The sequence below is a fragment of the Acomys minous genome, assembly GCF_964271855.1.
Source record: "Acomys minous genome assembly, chromosome: 12".
Classification (NCBI taxonomy): domain Eukaryota; kingdom Metazoa; phylum Chordata; class Mammalia; order Rodentia; family Muridae; genus Acomys; species Acomys minous.
The window spans coordinates 19,033,704-19,050,339 of NC_140493.1; the positions used below are offsets into that span (position 1 = coordinate 19,033,704).

A 16,636-nucleotide genomic window follows, 5' to 3' on the forward strand; every position below is an offset into this window, starting at 1 on the left:
GATGAAAAGTCAGGCTGGCAAGGCCACACAATAAACAGCTCAAGACCCAGGGCCTACTGTCTCCAACCCAAGTCACCCCATTCTTTGCTCCCCACCCACCCCAGGGAGGACAGGAGCAGGAGCAGGGCCAACCTCTCATATCTTAGTAGCTTCAGCGCCCCTCCCCCTACCTGAGCCGTGACCTCTGACTTCCAGGCCAGTGTTCCCCAGGCTACTTCTCAGCGGATGGTTTCAAGCCTTGCCAGGCCTGCCCGGTGGGCACATACCAACCCGAGCCTGGGCGTACCAGCTGCTTCCCCTGTGGAGGAGGACTGCTCACCAAGCACACGGGTACTGCCTCTTTCCAGGACTGTGAGGCCAAAGGTGAGGCGCCAGATACTCCAAGACACATTTCCCTTCCTCCCCCCCCCCCCCACCACCACCACTTCCTCCTTTGCAAAGTCAGAGGAGGGGTCTAGAGACTCCAGCAGGGACATGAGTGACCAGCACCATGTCATGCACCAGAAAGAGACAGCAGCTAGACTTGAACCTACTGAGCACCGGGAGTGTCAAAGGTGGGGGGGGGGGCGGGGGGGGGAGTACCAGCACCTCAATGGAGTAAGTAGGCTGCTGAAAGGGAAGGGAGAGGAAGATGACAGATAGAGAGGATGCTGGGAGAAAAAGGAGAGGACGTATAAGCAGGCAGTGGCAGAGGGGCCTACCTGAGCAGATAATATCAGTCCCGGCCACCCTCCAGGTTTCTCCTCTCCTCTGCAACCCAGACCACCCCCTCCTCACTCGCTGACCCTCCCCCTCTCTTCCCTGCCCTGCTGGCTCTCTGTGACCTTGTGCTGCCAGCCAAGGCCAGGTAGCTGGGATCCTCAATGCCACAGAGCCTGCTACGGGCAGAGGGTCCCCTGACACACAGGCTGCCCCGTGTCATCTCTTGCTCAGTTTTAGAAGCAGAGTTCTACAGTCCACCCCTACACACACACACACACACACACACACACACACACACACACACACCTGCCCCCTTAGCTCCACTGTCCGTTCACTATGTAGAGGTGTCTGGTGTAGCTCGTTGCTCCCCCTCCCTTCATGCCCTGACCACCTCGAGTCATACTGTCACCCTCACCACGCCCCTTCCCGCTGAAGCCCCAGCACCGATCCCCAAGCTCTTCCTCACCATGGGTGGGCTCACCCGCCACCGTGGTGGTGAGACAAATCAGAGAAGTCTTTTGGTGAGGAGAGCCTTGAGAGCACAGGGCCTCCTGTGCCCTTGCCCATCAGTGCCTCACCCACATGTTCCCCCCCCCCCCACAGTGCACTGCTCTCCTGGCCATTACTACAATACCAGCACCCACCGGTGCATCCGCTGTCCCGTGGGCACCTATCAGCCCGAGTTTGGCCAGAATTACTGCATCACCTGCCCAGGCAACACCAGCACTGATTTTGATGGCTCCACCAACGTCACACACTGCAAAAGTAAGTGTTGCTCTTCCCAGGAGGGATGCTGGGGGTGTTAGACAATGGGGAGGGAGCAAGTGAGATGTGACCTCACTTTCTGAGAGGAGACCAGTGGCCCCTTGGCAAGGTGGGGCAGCCCAAGCTCTGCCCACTGTACAATAAACATGAATGCACCACGGTTCATAATTCCCCATGTGTGCTTGACACTACCTGAGCCTTAGCCCAGGCCAGACCCTGACCTAGTTTCTAGGTACCCAGAGAAAGAAAGCGGGCTTTGTACCTGCAGGTGGCAGGCTGGAAAGCAGCTACCAAGCGCCTGCCTTACACTCTACAAGGCGCGCACCACCTAAGTCATCACCTGGCACCATAAAAATGCTAGAAAGCAGCAAAACTCGGGGACCTAAATATGGGCCAATGAGAAAGGGCTGGAGGAGGGCCTGATAGGCCTGTGGGGATCTGGGAGACTTGGGTTCAAAAAAAAAAAACCATGGTGCAGACAACCTGCCCTTTCCCTACCAGCCCCCAGCTCTCGTCAAAGCAGTCTTCAGATATAAAAGGATACCAAATTAGGGCTTTTGCTCAATTTCTGAGAATTTTTGTTGCTATTATTGTTAGATTTTTGTTTTGAGAGTCCCTATGCAGAGTCTTTCTATGTAGCCCTGACTGGCCTGGAACTAGCTTATAGAGACCAGGCTGGCCTTGAACTTGCAAAGGTCCATCTGCCTCGGCTTCCAGAGTGTTGAAATTAAAGGTGTGTGCCATCATGCCTGGCTATTTCTCAGCGTTTCTAGTTTTCACATTTCTCCAATAAGTTTTTAGTTCCTCTCCTGGTTGCTGGTCACATCTGGAGCTACCTAGAAGCCTTAAAAAGTTGATCGTTTGGTCAACCCTTTGTCTAGGACTGTCTCCTACCTTGCCATGTCCCCGCCACACCTTGAGCACAGCGTCTGTCAAACACAGACTTATTGTTTTAAAGATTAATGAACTATTATATTTAACTGAAAATAAAATATATATGCTTTAATGAGTAAAGATGGGGAAGCCAGATGTGAGAGAAGATTCTAGAACACTGGAGGCACAACTGTTTCTCAGAAACTTACTTATTTTAGATAGTGTCTCACTGTGTAGACCCCACAGACTTAGAACTCAGAGAAAGCCACCTGCTTCTGCCTCCTGAGTGCTTGGTTTAAAGGCCTGAACAACACGTGGCCCCAGCACACAGAAGATTAAAGCAGGAGGATCTTAAATTCAAAGCCAGCCTGGGCTACCGAGTAACATCCTGGCTCAAAAGGGTAGGAGGGAGGATGGCTCAACAGGTAAAGGCACTCGCTGCCAAGTCTGAGGACCTGAGTTCAGTTCCTGGGAGCTACATAGTGGAAGTTGTCCTCTGACTCAGTATGCAAGCCATGGCACGCGCACACACACACACACACAATGTACTAATGTACTAATTTAGTAAACAAATGTACTAGTTTAAAGAGGAGGCTGGGGGATGAGGGGGATCTCAGTTGGCACAAGCCTTGGGTCCCACCCCCAGCAACACATAAACCTGGCTTGGGGGCACATGCCTATAATCCCAGCACTTGGGAGGTTGGGGAGTTCAAGGCCATCCTTGGCTACATGTCAAGTTTGAAGCCAAACTGTACTACATAGGACCCTGCCTTTAACAAATATATAGGGTGGTGTGAGATTTATGGGAAGGTTGGGGCCACTCCTACCCTCTGTGTGACCCAGCTACTTTGCTTTGCACATTGATCCCTGTGCTGCCCCGCCTCTGGTGTGCCAAGCAACTGTGCCCAGTGCTTGGAGAGACCCAGTGGGGCTGAAGAGTAAATGCAAAGTGAGGCTTCATTTGACTTTTCACACCTGAGACACAGCTGGGATGTTAGGCTGGCTAGGGGCACACACACCCTACAGAACACTGAGAGTGATAAAAAGCCAGAACTCAGAGAGACAGTGGCCTGTGCCAGGTGAGGGAGGCCCCATAAGAAACAAAAGCCCGGGCCAGGTGCCAGGGAATCCACTGCTATCAGCTGAGGACCTGCCGCCTGGTTGCACAACAGCAATCCCGAGTCAGCGCAAGGCTGGACTAGCTGGCACGGGAGTGCCCTACTGGCCCTGCCCTGCGTCTCTAACACCTTTGAGGCCTAGAACACCCATGCAGCCAGCCTGACAAATCCCTTGACCGTGGTACCCACAGACCAGCACTGTGGTGGCGAGCTCGGGGACTACACAGGCTATATCGAGTCCCCTAACTACCCTGGAGACTACCCAGCCAATGCCGAGTGTGTGTGGCACATCGCGCCTCCCCCCAAGCGCAGGATCCTCATCGTGGTCCCCGAGATCTTCCTACCGATTGAGGACGAGTGTGGCGATGTCCTGGTCATGAGGAAGAGTGGTGAGTTTTGGCTTTGGGGGGCCCGGGACAGTTAAGACCAGATAGCTCATGTGCCCACACCCTTCTCCAGATGGGTTCAGCTCCACCTGCCGGAAGGAAGGTCTCAGAAAGCAGGTGGCTCCAAGGGCCCCATGAGGTAGGTAGGATAGAAGGCGTAGGGCTGCCCTGAGATGGGAATTTGGACCTAGTCAATTTGGGTCCCAACCTCTCAGCCTCAATCTCTCTTCCAGTTGTCCAGCCAGCTGCAGTGGCCCCTCCCCCACTTCATGCCACCTTACCTCAAATAAGATCCTCCTATTCTATAGGGAAGCTCCCTCCTATCCTATAGGCCTCTGACTTCCCTCAGAGGCTTGGAAGAACAAAGAGCCAGTCAGATGCCCCTGGGCTAGCCATTCCTGGAACCCTAGCTCCTGAGAGAGAGAGGGAAGGATGGCGGGGTGGGTGGCGGGGGGGGGGGGGGGGGGGTAGGATAAACAGAGTGCTCATCTTTAGCAGTGGTGGAGAAAAGTGTAGGCCACTGTGGCTCTCCCTTGTTCCGGGGGGGCCATTGGCCACCAGTCCCCGGGGACAAGGAAGCAGAAGCAACAAACTGGGGGTCTTGATGGCCTGTGAGCATGAACGAAATAAAACTCTTCAGGAGCAGCTTCAGGGAGACTGCTCAACTTTATTCAGGGTGAACAAGAGCTATATAGTTCTTGGGGTGCTGAGGGATGGGGTTCCTAGGATAGGTGTACACTATTGGATGGGGCAAGCAGTGCCAGGAATGCTATATTTGCATTTGGCAGTATGTTCATGAAAGGGAACACAGTACCTAATTATCTTATAGGTGGAGAGAGAGAGAGAGAGAGAGAGAGAGAGAGAGAGAGAGAGAGAGAGAGAGAGAGCGCTAGCAGGGAACTTTGCCAATGGTCGTATTCCGGATATGAGTAGAGGCATCTGTGCCTACGGACACTCTCCGGATGGGGTCAGGCAGAGAGTAGGCGGCGCTGCTGACAACGGGAGTCCTACCATCGAGCTAGCACAGAGCTCAGAGAGGCTTCTCAGACATGGAGGACTGAAATCTCAAACCACAGGTCCCTCCAACAGGCCGAACCTGGAGAGAAAGCCCAGGAAGTAACTGAATGCCCTGGCAGGGACCTGGCTCTACCCTCAGAACCCTGACCACTGTGTGGTGGACACCATAGGTGTGGACCACGAGTCCGAATAGTGCCCAAGCAGGCACAAAATTACACCATTGGCCTGGAGCTAGACCATCTAGGAATAGAAAGACAGGTGGAGGGAAAGGGGGAGGCCCTGCTAGAGGCCCCACACAGCTTTGTTACTTCATATATAGCCTTCTTGTTGGTTGGTCGATAGCCCAGAAAGCCAGTGTGCAAATGGAGGATCCAGAAGGAATGAGGGGCCTGCCCAGCTGGTCAGAGCCTAGCCTGGAACCCCCTCTCCTCTGCCCACCCCTAACACTACGAGCCCACTGAGCACCCACAGGCAGATCTCCTCTGCCAATCAGGGAGGCAGCTCAGAGTTGTCACTAAGCCCCAGGTGCGAAGACTTTTTAAACCTGAGCTTCGGGTGGCCGTGGTCCACGATGGCTCATTTTCTATACCTGCTTGAGCCAGGCTCCTGTCCCCGCCACGGAGGAGCCACGAGCCTAAGGGAGACAGGGAGACTGTAAGGGAGAGTCCAAAAGAGTAACAGGAACATGGCTGGAGGCAAGCAGCAGCATCAGGCTGGCTTTCTGGGCAGGAAATGGAAAGGCCTCAGAAGAAAGTTGAGGCCAGCCGAACAGGTTACAGGGGCAGGGTGGGTGAAGAGGAGCAAAGAGGCTGGGTGCCCTGGTGTTAGAGGCTGATGAAGGTGGGGGGGGGGGGCTGAGTGGCCTGAGGCAGTGAGCTGTGAGCCTGGGGTAGCCATTGCAAAGGCCTCGCATTCCCTACAGCCTCACCCACATCAGTCACCACCTATGAGACGTGCCAGACCTATGAGCGGCCCATCGCCTTTACCTCCCGCTCCCGCAAACTCTGGATCCAGTTCAAATCCAACGAAGCCAACAGCGGCAAAGGGTTTCAAGTGCCCTACGTCACCTACGATGGTAAGGCACCACTGTCTTGTCACAGCCCACTGTATGCCAGCCAAGACCTGGCCTGGGGGACTCAGAAATGAGTTGCACATCCCTGCCTCTGAGTCAGGGCACAAACACAGAGACAGACTGAGGACTAGGCAATGTGGAAACCCAAGGGGGGCGGGGGGTGGGGGGGTGGGAGTGGGGGGTGCAGTCAAGAGGAGGGGCCATCTGTTGGTGCTGTCTGTGTGGGCTTCACAGAAGGTCCTGCCCCACCAGGGTTTGCAAGGTTAAATAGGGGCAGCTAAGCCACCAGGAGGACAAAGCAGGTGGAGGGGACCCCAGAAGCAAAGGCCAAGAGACAGAGCTACAACCAGCCACTACCAGCTGTCCAAGGCGGGTCCAGGGAGCTGGGGAGGGCAGAGGAGGGAGGTGTAAGGTCTCAAGCCCCCTCCACCTTCCATCCCCCTGCTGGCCGGCTCCCAGAGGACTACCAGCAGCTAATAGAAGACATCGTGCGCGATGGGCGCTTGTATGCCTCGGAGAACCATCAGGAAATTTTGAAAGTGAGTTTTTGGGTTCGGTTTCGTTTGTTTTGTTTGTTTTTGTTCTTTAAGGGAACCCCTGTGAGTCTGGTAGAGTGGTTGGGGGCGGCCATCCTTGCCCTTGCTTGCCCTGACTCTTGACCCCTGGAGAAGAAATGGGAGGAGGGTGTTGGGCCAGAGACCCTGATGTAGGACTGGATCTGGACCATCTGCCTCACTTCCAGTCCATGAGGTTTGAGACAAGCTGACTGCCATGGAGTTGGGGACCAGCACCCGGCAAAGTGCTTTAGTTGAAGTCCTCAACCTCAGTCTTCTGTCTGTGAAATGTGGGCGGTTCAACAGACAGTGTCTTGGGTTTTTTGTTGTTGTTGTTGTTTTGGTTTGGTTTGGTTTGGTTTGGCTTTTGGTTTTTCGAGACAGGGTTTCTCTGTGTAGCCTTGGCTGTCCTGGACTCGTTTTTTGTAGACCAGGCTGGCCTCGAACTCACAGCGATCCGCCTGCCTCTGCCTCCCGAGTGCTGGGATTAAAGGCGTGAGCCACCACCGCCCGGCCAATGGCCAGTGTCTTAGAATCAGTGGCGTCCTCCCTCTTCATCCTGCCTACAGCCCTGTGAAGCGGGGCACCATGTCATAGAGGGCAAACTGTGACTATCACACAGAGGATCCATGTCTCACTGAGTGAAACCCAGCTCAGCCTCTGGAGGGTAGTTCCCTCAGCCTAGGGGAAAGAGACCAGGAATAGGAGCCACATCCCCCTGGCCCACCCCCCATCCCCCTCACACCCCACCCCCAAACCTTCTCTTCCACCAGGGGGCGCTGGGGTGCAGTGATGGTTTCACAGGCACAAGGTGGACCAGCTGTCCTCAAGCTCCTGGTTCTTCCTGGAGCTGCCATTTGCTTTAGGCAGAAACCCCGATCCCCTGCCTGCACCCTGTCCCACAGTGTCCCCATGTCTTGCAGGACAAGAAGCTGATCAAGGCCCTCTTCGACGTGTTGGCACACCCGCAAAACTACTTCAAATACACAGCCCAGGAATCCAAGGAGATGTTCCCTCGGTCCTTTATCAAACTGCTGCGTTCCAAAGTGTCTCGGTTCCTGCGGCCCTACAAATAACCTGTCCTGCGTGGGGATAGTGGGAACCAAGGGGGAGGGGAGCGTGCCTTCCCTCCACAGCAGGAGCTGAAAGGAGGCTACGTGGGCCCCCAGGCTGCCTTGGGGAAACCCCATGACACCTGCCTCTGGCCAAGCCATCCAGCTTGTCCCAACCCCATGGAAGGCCTAGACCCAGCCCAGACCCCTCAGCGGGTCTGCCACTCCTGTGTGGAAACAAACACTGCTTCAGAAAGCCTTCACCCACCCTTTTGCCTCTGTTTCCCAGGACACCTAGAATATTCCCTCCTGAACCGCTCACACCCCACACACCCAACCCTGAGGTCTACCTGGGCCAGGACACACTGTACCCACCACAGGGGGAACAGGACTACTGTGCCCTTGGCCTGAGGTGTTGGGAGAGGGGAACGCGGCCAGCTCCCTGCAGGCTCCGGAAAGCATGGGCCATTGTCACCCACACGGGGCCAGGCCAGGCCAGGAGGGGTGTGTGGAGGTGCCATCTCGGGGGTTGATAAGCCTGTGCCAGTGCCTGCAGAACTACCACACCCTGCCGGCTCCTCCAGCCACAGGCACACAGGACACCAGGCCAGGTCATGGAGCTTAAAGGGACTCTGTGAGAGATGGAACAGGTCCTCCAGGAGAGGAATCCGCGGACTGACGCTTCTGCCTTAAAAGAACATCTATATACATATATAAATACTAAATATATCTACTTCTCTGTGTGGGTGGGTACTATAGAGAGATTCTCTCAGCAACTGTAGCACTAACCACTGTTGCCAGTCTCCCCCCCACACCCCCAGTGATCAAACCGCGCCTCCCAGCGCTTTGCCACCTCAGTGTGGGAGAGGCCGAGCACCCCCTCCCCCCAGCCTGGAAAGGACACAGATGTGCTTGAACGTGCTGTTGAGTGTGGCTTGATAGGGATTGAAGTAGATGGTACGATGGTGAGGCATTGACTGATGGTGAGAGGTGGGGGGCGTGGTTTCACAAGCAACATCACTGCCCTCAGCAGAACACTCCCCTTGAGCACTCACTGACTCTGAACTGTGCCTACAGGTCACCAGAAACAAGGTCTTCCTCAGGGATGTGCAGGCTGTGTTCAGAGAGCAGCACCCCCCCCCCCCCCCGCCCACTCTTTACTGCAACAGGAGGAGAAAGCAAGGCCTAGGAGGGGAGGCCTCCCTCCAAAGGCAGAGGCTGCTGGGAGCCTCCCCGATGCTTCTCCGTCTCTTAAAGAGAGGAGCCCTTTGTGTGGCCAAGCTGCCTGGCATCCCACGGGCTGGGAAATCGCCCCCTCATGCAGAGACCTTGTTTGTACCTCGGACTGCTTGCTGCCGGCTGTCAGATACACATAGAGACCGGTCTGTATTTTTCAAATTAGCAGATATCAGAACTTGGAAGAGCATGGAGAGAATCTCAAAATGAACTCTAAAGTTTCCTGGTCCCCATCCCAACCTGATGATGTAAGTGAGCTGTGTCAGAAAACACATGTGGCTCATTGGACACTGTGAAGATGTGTGGGCAGGCAAGCCAGGCCCGGAGAACCACAGCTTGATGACAGGGCACCACACGTCTGAACACAGGCTTGGAACTCAGGGACAAGCTACTGCCACCACATGGGTCCACAACACAGAAGAGATCCCCAGTGGCCATCAGTCTCTTTTGTGGAGGGCAGCAGGTGGGCTTTCTGTACTTGGCAGTAGGTCAGGGTCGGGGGTTTACTGCCTCTGTGCAGCTTAAAGTCCCTGCAGCACAACTGTACTGGGGAGAAGCCCCCCTCATCCTTTTGTTGGACCACTGGTCACCCTCAGAGAGATCAATGTCCCCCAGAACGGACCCAGCAACACTCACCTTCTCCAGGGAAATGAAGCAAACAAAGACACACATGAAGACACACAAGGAGGGAATTACAAGGATGAGCTCAAAGGATTATGGTGGCCAAGAAGTTCTGCAAGGCGTCGTCTGCAAGCCCGAGAAGCCGGAAAGCTGGCAGGGGTGTTCAGACAAGAGACTACGGGCATCGGGGTGGCCAGTCCGAAGGCCAGAGCCAGGAGTACTGTACTGGTTGGCTGTCCCAGGTCTGGTAGTAAGTTTGCCCTCCCTCCAATTAAAAAAAAAAAAAATCTTATAATGTCTGCATGTACACCTACAGGCCAGAAGAGAGCATCAGATCACATTACAGATGGTTGTGAGCCACCATGTGGTTGCTGGGAATTGAACTCATGACCTCTGGAAGAACAGTCAGTGCTCTTAACCTCTGAGCCATCTCTCCAGCCCCTCCCTCCAATTTTGTTTCCCACTCCCACCTCTCCACTGAAACATTTCACCAACGTAGGTGAGGACAGGACTTTTCTCCTGATCCCTATAAACCTCCTCGGGCACACCACCATCACTGCCCTGCCACACCACAGGAAGCATTTGGGGGCGCTCAGGCCTTCCCAGTTAGATTGACATCTCAAGTTAAACAGCCCACTCAAGGGCTTCAGGTTTAATTTTTGATCTTCTCAAAAAAACCAGAAAGCACCGGGAAGAGTTCTCAGGTCCTCCTAAATCCTGCCTACAACTCTTTAGTGGCCTTTGGCAGTTGCCACCTGGGTGCCCATTCACACACCCAACTATGTCCTCTCTCTAGAATAATGCCCCCCAACTGTGGACTCGTCATGCCCAGTGTCCCCCAGGGAAGGAACAGGTGTAGCACAGGCCTCATGGTCAAGTCCTTTTATAGCTTACATCCCCCCCTATAAAATAGCCCCCAAAGCCCTGGCACCTGGCAAAGGCTGAGGGGAGCCCGTGTCCCTCCAGTTTCATTTCTGCTTGGTCCCACTCCTGATAGAGCTTCACGCCCAGGCAACCTGAAGACCTCTACGGAGGTGATAGAGGAAAAGCCAGCTGTCCCCTGGGTTCCAGGAGATGGTTGTTATGTGGGGCCTGGAATTGCAGGCACCCCAGCAAAGCACTCAGAAACTCTTCCTGACTTTGACTTTTGGTCCTCACACCCCCTGGCACTTACCTTGGAAGGAAAGAAACCTGCCGTGAGGGTCAGTGGTCAGCCCAGCCTTCCACTCGTGGGTGGCAACAGTGGGCCACACCATCTGCCACTCCAAATGGGCCTTTTAATTGTCCTGGTCATTTGTACTGATTAAAGAGCCTTGGGGCTGTGGCTACACTACCCTTCTCACCCTGCCTCCGCCCCCGCCCCCGCCCCCCTCCCCAAGCCTAGGACAGCACAATTAGCAGGTACCTGTGGCTACTGGTAGTGACCACTTTCCCAAACTCTGGCTCCCCAAGACAGTCTTGCCTAGCTCCTCCCCTACTTGGAGTGGTCACAGAGACTCAGGTCCAAAGCCCAAGGTGGGGAGACCTTGGCCACCTTTCCCCTCCTGCCGTCTTTTGGTCTGGAACACACAGATGAAATAGAACCAAAACACAGGTGCAGTGGTCCTGGTTCAAAAGCTTTACGAGAGAACCTGCTCACTTGCCGATGGCTCTTCTACTGAAGGAGGCTCTGGCTGGCCAGGCTTGGGCGGATCCTAAACTGACGCTTGGAAACTGAGTACGTTATGGAGCCCTCTCTTCTCCCATCCCTCAGCAGAAAAGAACGAAGGCCTACAATGAGCACCTACAGCATGCCAGACTTCTAGAAAGACTGACTGGGGAGCAACACGGACACAAACAACCTACCCAGGACAAGCGGCGTTGGCCCACACCTGCCCATCTGCTACAGGAGCTGGAGGACAGGAGGGCCAGTGATTTTCTCCTTGGCCCCGGGCTAGTCTGGAAGTGTGACCGACCTGGCAAACACTGTACAGCTTTACTTCACCAAAGATGCATCGAGGGGTAGCTCAGCCCTTCTGCTCAAGCAGGCAGTGCCCAGCTGATGCCATTCAGACTGAGGGACTCTTGAGCGAAAACACAGAAACAGCACAAGTAGCTCCTCTCCAGGGCAGGACAGAGCAGGCTTTCACCCTACTTAGCCTGCCAAAACTTTTGTCAAGGTACCAGGTAGGGGACTCTTCAGGGCCCAGGTGATATGAGATAGCCTGTGCTCTCCCCGGCATCCTGTTTGGATAGCTCCCACCAGTGGGCCCTTTGTTGGCTGTGGCCTCAGCGGCCTGCGCCCGGCCATGCCAGTGCAAAGGCCTTGGTTGTAAGACCTGAAAGTCTCCACTGCCATGCCTCAACAGGGAGCAACAAAGGCAAGAGGATTTTATAGGCCTTCAGTCCCATGCCAGGGACCAAGCTAAACCCTGGGTCAGGCCTGGACATTTGACTCTGAGAGACCAAGTCACATGCCCAAAAGGATTGAGAAGCTAGAAGAGTTAGTGTTGACCTTGGTGACATCCCGTGCTTCCTTGCACACACCCGGAGAAAGGATGCACTCGGCATCCCTTAGGTAACAGCCAGAGTCCTTACCATCCAGACACGAACTGTCACCACCATCTACGATGCCTGTGTAGACCTAGGAGCCCTCAGGCCTGCACATGTGAGGCCCAGTGCCTGTCAGCACTGCACAGGGGAAGCAGCAGTGGGCTTTCAAACAGATCTGTCAGGAAAAAAAAAAAAGCCCACAAGTTTGCCAAGGTCACAAAAACACGTTTATATCCACCATAAACTTTGCCAAGGTCAGAGCCACATGCACCCAGAAGCCACTGACACTGCTCAAGAGATGGATGCACTCCTGCACCCCAGCCTTCGCCCTGGCCTCCACACGTACGCAGTCTGTCTGGGCCCTGGGTGGCAGTCCTAACGCACATGACCAGTATCCACATAACCGCGTTTGCCTTCCAGCTGCCTCAGTAGTCAATGCTTTTCTCTACCGTGTTTTTCCCCTATGCATGTAATTAAACACTTGTGGAGATCACTTTAATAATAAACAGGAAACGAGCCTAAGTATTGTTCATTTCTCATTTTCTTGAGAGGTTATGACTGAGGATATGGAAAAAGCCACTGGAATCCAAAAATTAAAGAAAGAGATCAGGGGGTGTGGTATCGGGAACTTCTGATGCTCCTGGCTTCAGGCTCCACTCCAAAAACAAGTTCCAGGAGGATATATTCCTGGTCTTGTGATGGGAAAGATTTCTTAATTGTTTCTGTAAAGGTTTTAGTTTATTTTTAGTTTATACTGGCATATGTGTGTATCTGTCTATGTATCTGTCTCTGTGTGTGTGTGTGTGTGTGTGTGTGTGTGTGTGTGTGTGTGCATGTGTACATGACTACAGTGTTGTCAGAGGCTAAAAGAGGGTGTCTGAGATCCTGGAGCTGGAGTTGCAGATGATGTGGGTGCTGGGAACTGAACTCAGGTCCTCTGCAAGAGCAGGAGGTATCCATCCAACCTGAAAGGTTTCTTTTTATGCTTTGAAATTATTATACCTGTATATCAGCGGTTCTCAACTTGTGGGTTGTGTCCCCTTTGTGGGAGGGGCCACATATTAGATATCCTGCATATCAGATATATACATTACGGTTCACAACAGTAGCAAAATTACAGTTATAAAGCAGCAATGAAATGATTTCACGGTTGGAAGTCACCACAATGTGAAGAACTGTCAAGAGTCACAGTGTTTGGAAGCTGAGAACCACTGCTGTACATAACATAGCTTGATCATATATATCTGGGTCCCTCCCTAACTTCAAGTCCCCCTTTCCCCCCGCCTCACATATCTTCCTCTCAGTGTCACATCCAAATATATGTATGTATCCCACTGAGCCCAGTTAATGCTCCCCAGATGTGCATGGCTGAGGGACCATCTACTGGAGCATGGACAACCCAGAAGTGGCCAGACCTAAAGAAAAGTGACTCTGTCCTCCCCAGAAGCCTTCAACTGCCAGTAGCTCCTCAACTCAGGGGAGGTGAGGCCTCTGCTTCCCCTCCCCCATCCACGCTAGAGTTTGAACTGGCTTGACTTGGTACAGGTAACCACAGCTGCTGCGAGCCTGTGTGTGCAACAGCCAAGCCTGTGTGTGCGACAGCCAAGCTTGTGTGTGCAACAGCCAAGCCTGTGTGTGCAACAGCCAAGCCTGTGTGTGTAACAGCCAAACCTGTGTGTGCAACAGCCAAGCCTGTGTGTGCAACAGCCAAGCTTGTGTGTGTAACAGCCAAGCCTGTGTGTGCGCGACAGCCAAGCTTGTGTGTGCAACAGCCAAGCTTGTGTGTGCAACAGCCAAGCCTATGTGTGCAATAGCCAAGCCTATGTGTGCAACAGCCAGGCTTGTGTGTGCAACAGCCAAGCCTCTGTGTGCAACAGCCAAGCTTGTGTGTGCAACAGCCAAGCCTGTGTGTGCAACAGCCAAGCCTGTGTTGCAACAGCCAAGCCTATATGTGCAACAGCCAAGCTTGTGTGTGTAACGGCCAAGCCTGTGTGTGCAACAGCCAAGCTTGTGTGTGCAACAGCCACAGCATGCCCAGAAGGCGTAATTTCACATCCCTCCTCCCCATCCCCCATCCTCCGGCACTTGCATTCTCTCCACCCCCCCCACACCCCCCACACCCCCCACACCCCCGTTTCCTCAGTGCTTCCTGAGCCTTGGGGGGCGGGGCGCGGTGTCTAGAGCTGCCCTGCCTCTGGCAGAGCACTCTACAGTCACTTACCCTCAGCATGGGCAGTTCTGAGTGCCTGCACCAGCTGCTGCCCACTCCAGAAAGCAGCTCTCCAAGGCTGAGAGCAGCACAACCCTATGGGGATCAACACAAGTCCCCAGAAGGTGGGGTGACAATGGGCAACACGGCAAGGCCTATCTTGAGAAAGGGAAAAGAGCTGGGAGATAGCTCAGTGGGTAAAGTGTTTGCCTGAGAGAAACGAAGGCCGGAATTGGGGTCACCATCATCCACATACATGCACACCTTGAGCGAAGGCCACCTGTGATCCCAGAGCTCAGGATGTGGAGACTGGTGTGGGTCAAAGTGCACGTGCACCCACACACATATGGACACACACACACTATCATATGCATACGTAAAATACACACATACATAATATATACATACAAAATACATAGGCTAAAAAGGAAATAGGAAAACAAAAGTCTCATAACATTTTTTCAAATTTCAAAAATAAACAGGATATAACAGTGTGTATGTAATTCAATGAAACATACAATCTTGTCTGATAAGAGGATTTTTTTTTTCTAGACAGAGTTTCTCTGTGCAGCCCTGAGTATCCTTTCTCTGTAGACCAGGCTGGTCTTGAACTCACAGCGATCATCCTGCTTCTGTCTCCAGGTGCTCCACCACACCTGGCTGGATTTTGTTTGTTTGTTTTGTTTAAGTGCATGAAATTGCTATGGGCTCTCCTGCCTGCACACTGCCCTCTCTCTGGATGAGGTGTGGGTGCAGTCTCATGTGCTGGGCTCTGCAGAGCATGAGAAGCCCCTTTCCTATGTGCACCCCATTCCCAGTGTGCACCCCATTCCCAGTGTGTACCTTAGCACCACTCTCAGCACACAAGCTTTCCTCAGGGACCAAAGGCACGGTTCTGAGTTTCTGTGAGGCAATATTATCACACACCACACACACACACACACACACACACACACCTTCTCTCAGAGGTAGTTTTATGTTGATCAAATGTACATTCGGTGGCTAAATAGGGAGGTGACTTGTGAACTGAGCCCGAAGAGTGATGACAAGGCAGCAGAGAGCAGCCGGATGAATGTCTGCAGCCAGACGCCGCCAGTGGGGGACGACTCAGCAGTGGAGGCAGAGTGGCAAGGAAGCTGGAGAGGGCGCAGTGCAAAGCGGTGGAGGTCATGAGCAGGAGGGGGGGGCCTTCTGTTGAAAAAAGGGAGGCAAACTCCATCTCAACAGGTCGAAGCTGCTTTACTGGGACAGTGAGGGGCCTGGGCCTTTCTGGGAGATGAAGGTTGAGCACGTGAGAGAGCGGATAAAGTGAAACCACTATGGGTAGGAGATTTTGATCGTAGATATGTGAGAAAGACTAGCCAGAGGCACCTGGAGGAGTCCAGAGGAGCCAGTGGCTACTTCTAGGGGAGGGGAGAGATGAGTAGACTGGCCACAGCCAGGGCTATCTCCTGGGAGCAGAGAGAAAAAGTGTGTGGGGGGGGGGAGGGGAGGACCTTGGCATTAGAAAGAGGGGAGTGGCTGTGGAGGCGGTTGAGCTGTAAGCTGGAACAGCCTGGGAACCAGCATAATGGGAGAATGAGAAGGCCAGGAGGCTGGCGTGAGAGGACTGATATTTATAAGAAAGGCAAGTTGCTGGGCGTGATGGCGCACGCCTTTAACGCCAGCACTTGGGAGGCAGGAAGTGGGAGGGTCTCTGTGAGTTCAAGGCCAGCCTGGTCTACAAAATGACTCCAGGACAGCCAAGGGTACACAGAGAAACCCTGTCTCGGAAAAAACTTAAAAACAAACAAACAAACAAAAAAATAAAAATAAAAAGCAAAACAAAAACAAGGGGCCAGAGGAGCCTTGGGGGTTAGCATGTAACCAGAGATATGTGTCGAAAGAGCACCAAAGGCACGGAAGATAGTGCAAGTGGCTGCGTTTGGCAGGCAGAGCCTGTTTTCTGAGAAATGCTGCCAGCAATCTTTCTATAGCACTGCCTCTTGGGGTCTGGGACCTAACAGTGCATTTAGAGAGGCTAAGGAGCTAAGGAGTATGCACACACCCATGCACACACATACACAGCTACCAGGAAGCTACAGCTATTTTTGTGGTTTGACTTGGGGGGGAGGGGGCGGTGGCGGGAAGGGTTGTTTTTTGATACCTAGGCATATCATTTCTGCACATGGAGCAGAATGGTCAGGCTGGGGCAATGCCTTATGGCTAGTGGGGTGGTACCACCTAATGCAGCCAGACTCAATTCTTCATGACCTGAGGCTATTACTCAGCATCCTCCACATGAGTTCCCACCACGGCGTTCGGCCGCAACACATTTACGTATGAACCAAACTAAATAAGGTTTTGCTTGGACTTTATGTGATATGCTTAGGTCCTAATCTTGTTCTCACCTTTACTTTCCCATGTGGCCAGCCTTAGATAAAATTTATATATGTATATATTAATAAATAGTAGCAGCACAGTAAGATCGGCAATTGTTTATGAGTCCGTTGAACAAAA

The 16,636-nt window shown here is 53.4% G+C and overlaps 1 protein-coding gene across 3 annotated transcripts in view; it reads left to right on the forward strand.

The window, feature by feature from the left end:
* The window catches only part of SCUBE1 (signal peptide, CUB domain and EGF like domain containing 1), a 121,256-nt gene extending 111,810 nt beyond the window's left edge, over positions 1-9,446 (forward strand). For all 3 annotated transcript variants that reach the window (XM_084748258.1, XM_084748259.1, XM_084748260.1), the window contains 6 exons: positions 196-363; positions 1,306-1,467; positions 3,650-3,847; positions 5,784-5,936; positions 6,393-6,472; positions 7,411-9,446. In XM_084748258.1, coding sequence (XP_084604384.1) covers positions 196-363; positions 1,306-1,467; positions 3,650-3,847; positions 5,784-5,936; positions 6,393-6,472; positions 7,411-7,563 — 914 coding nt within the window. In that variant the 3' untranslated portion in view covers positions 7,564-9,446. The remainder of the gene's footprint in view (positions 1-195; positions 364-1,305; positions 1,468-3,649; positions 3,848-5,783; positions 5,937-6,392; positions 6,473-7,410) is intronic.
* The last annotated feature ends 7,190 nt before the right edge of the window (positions 9,447-16,636 follow it).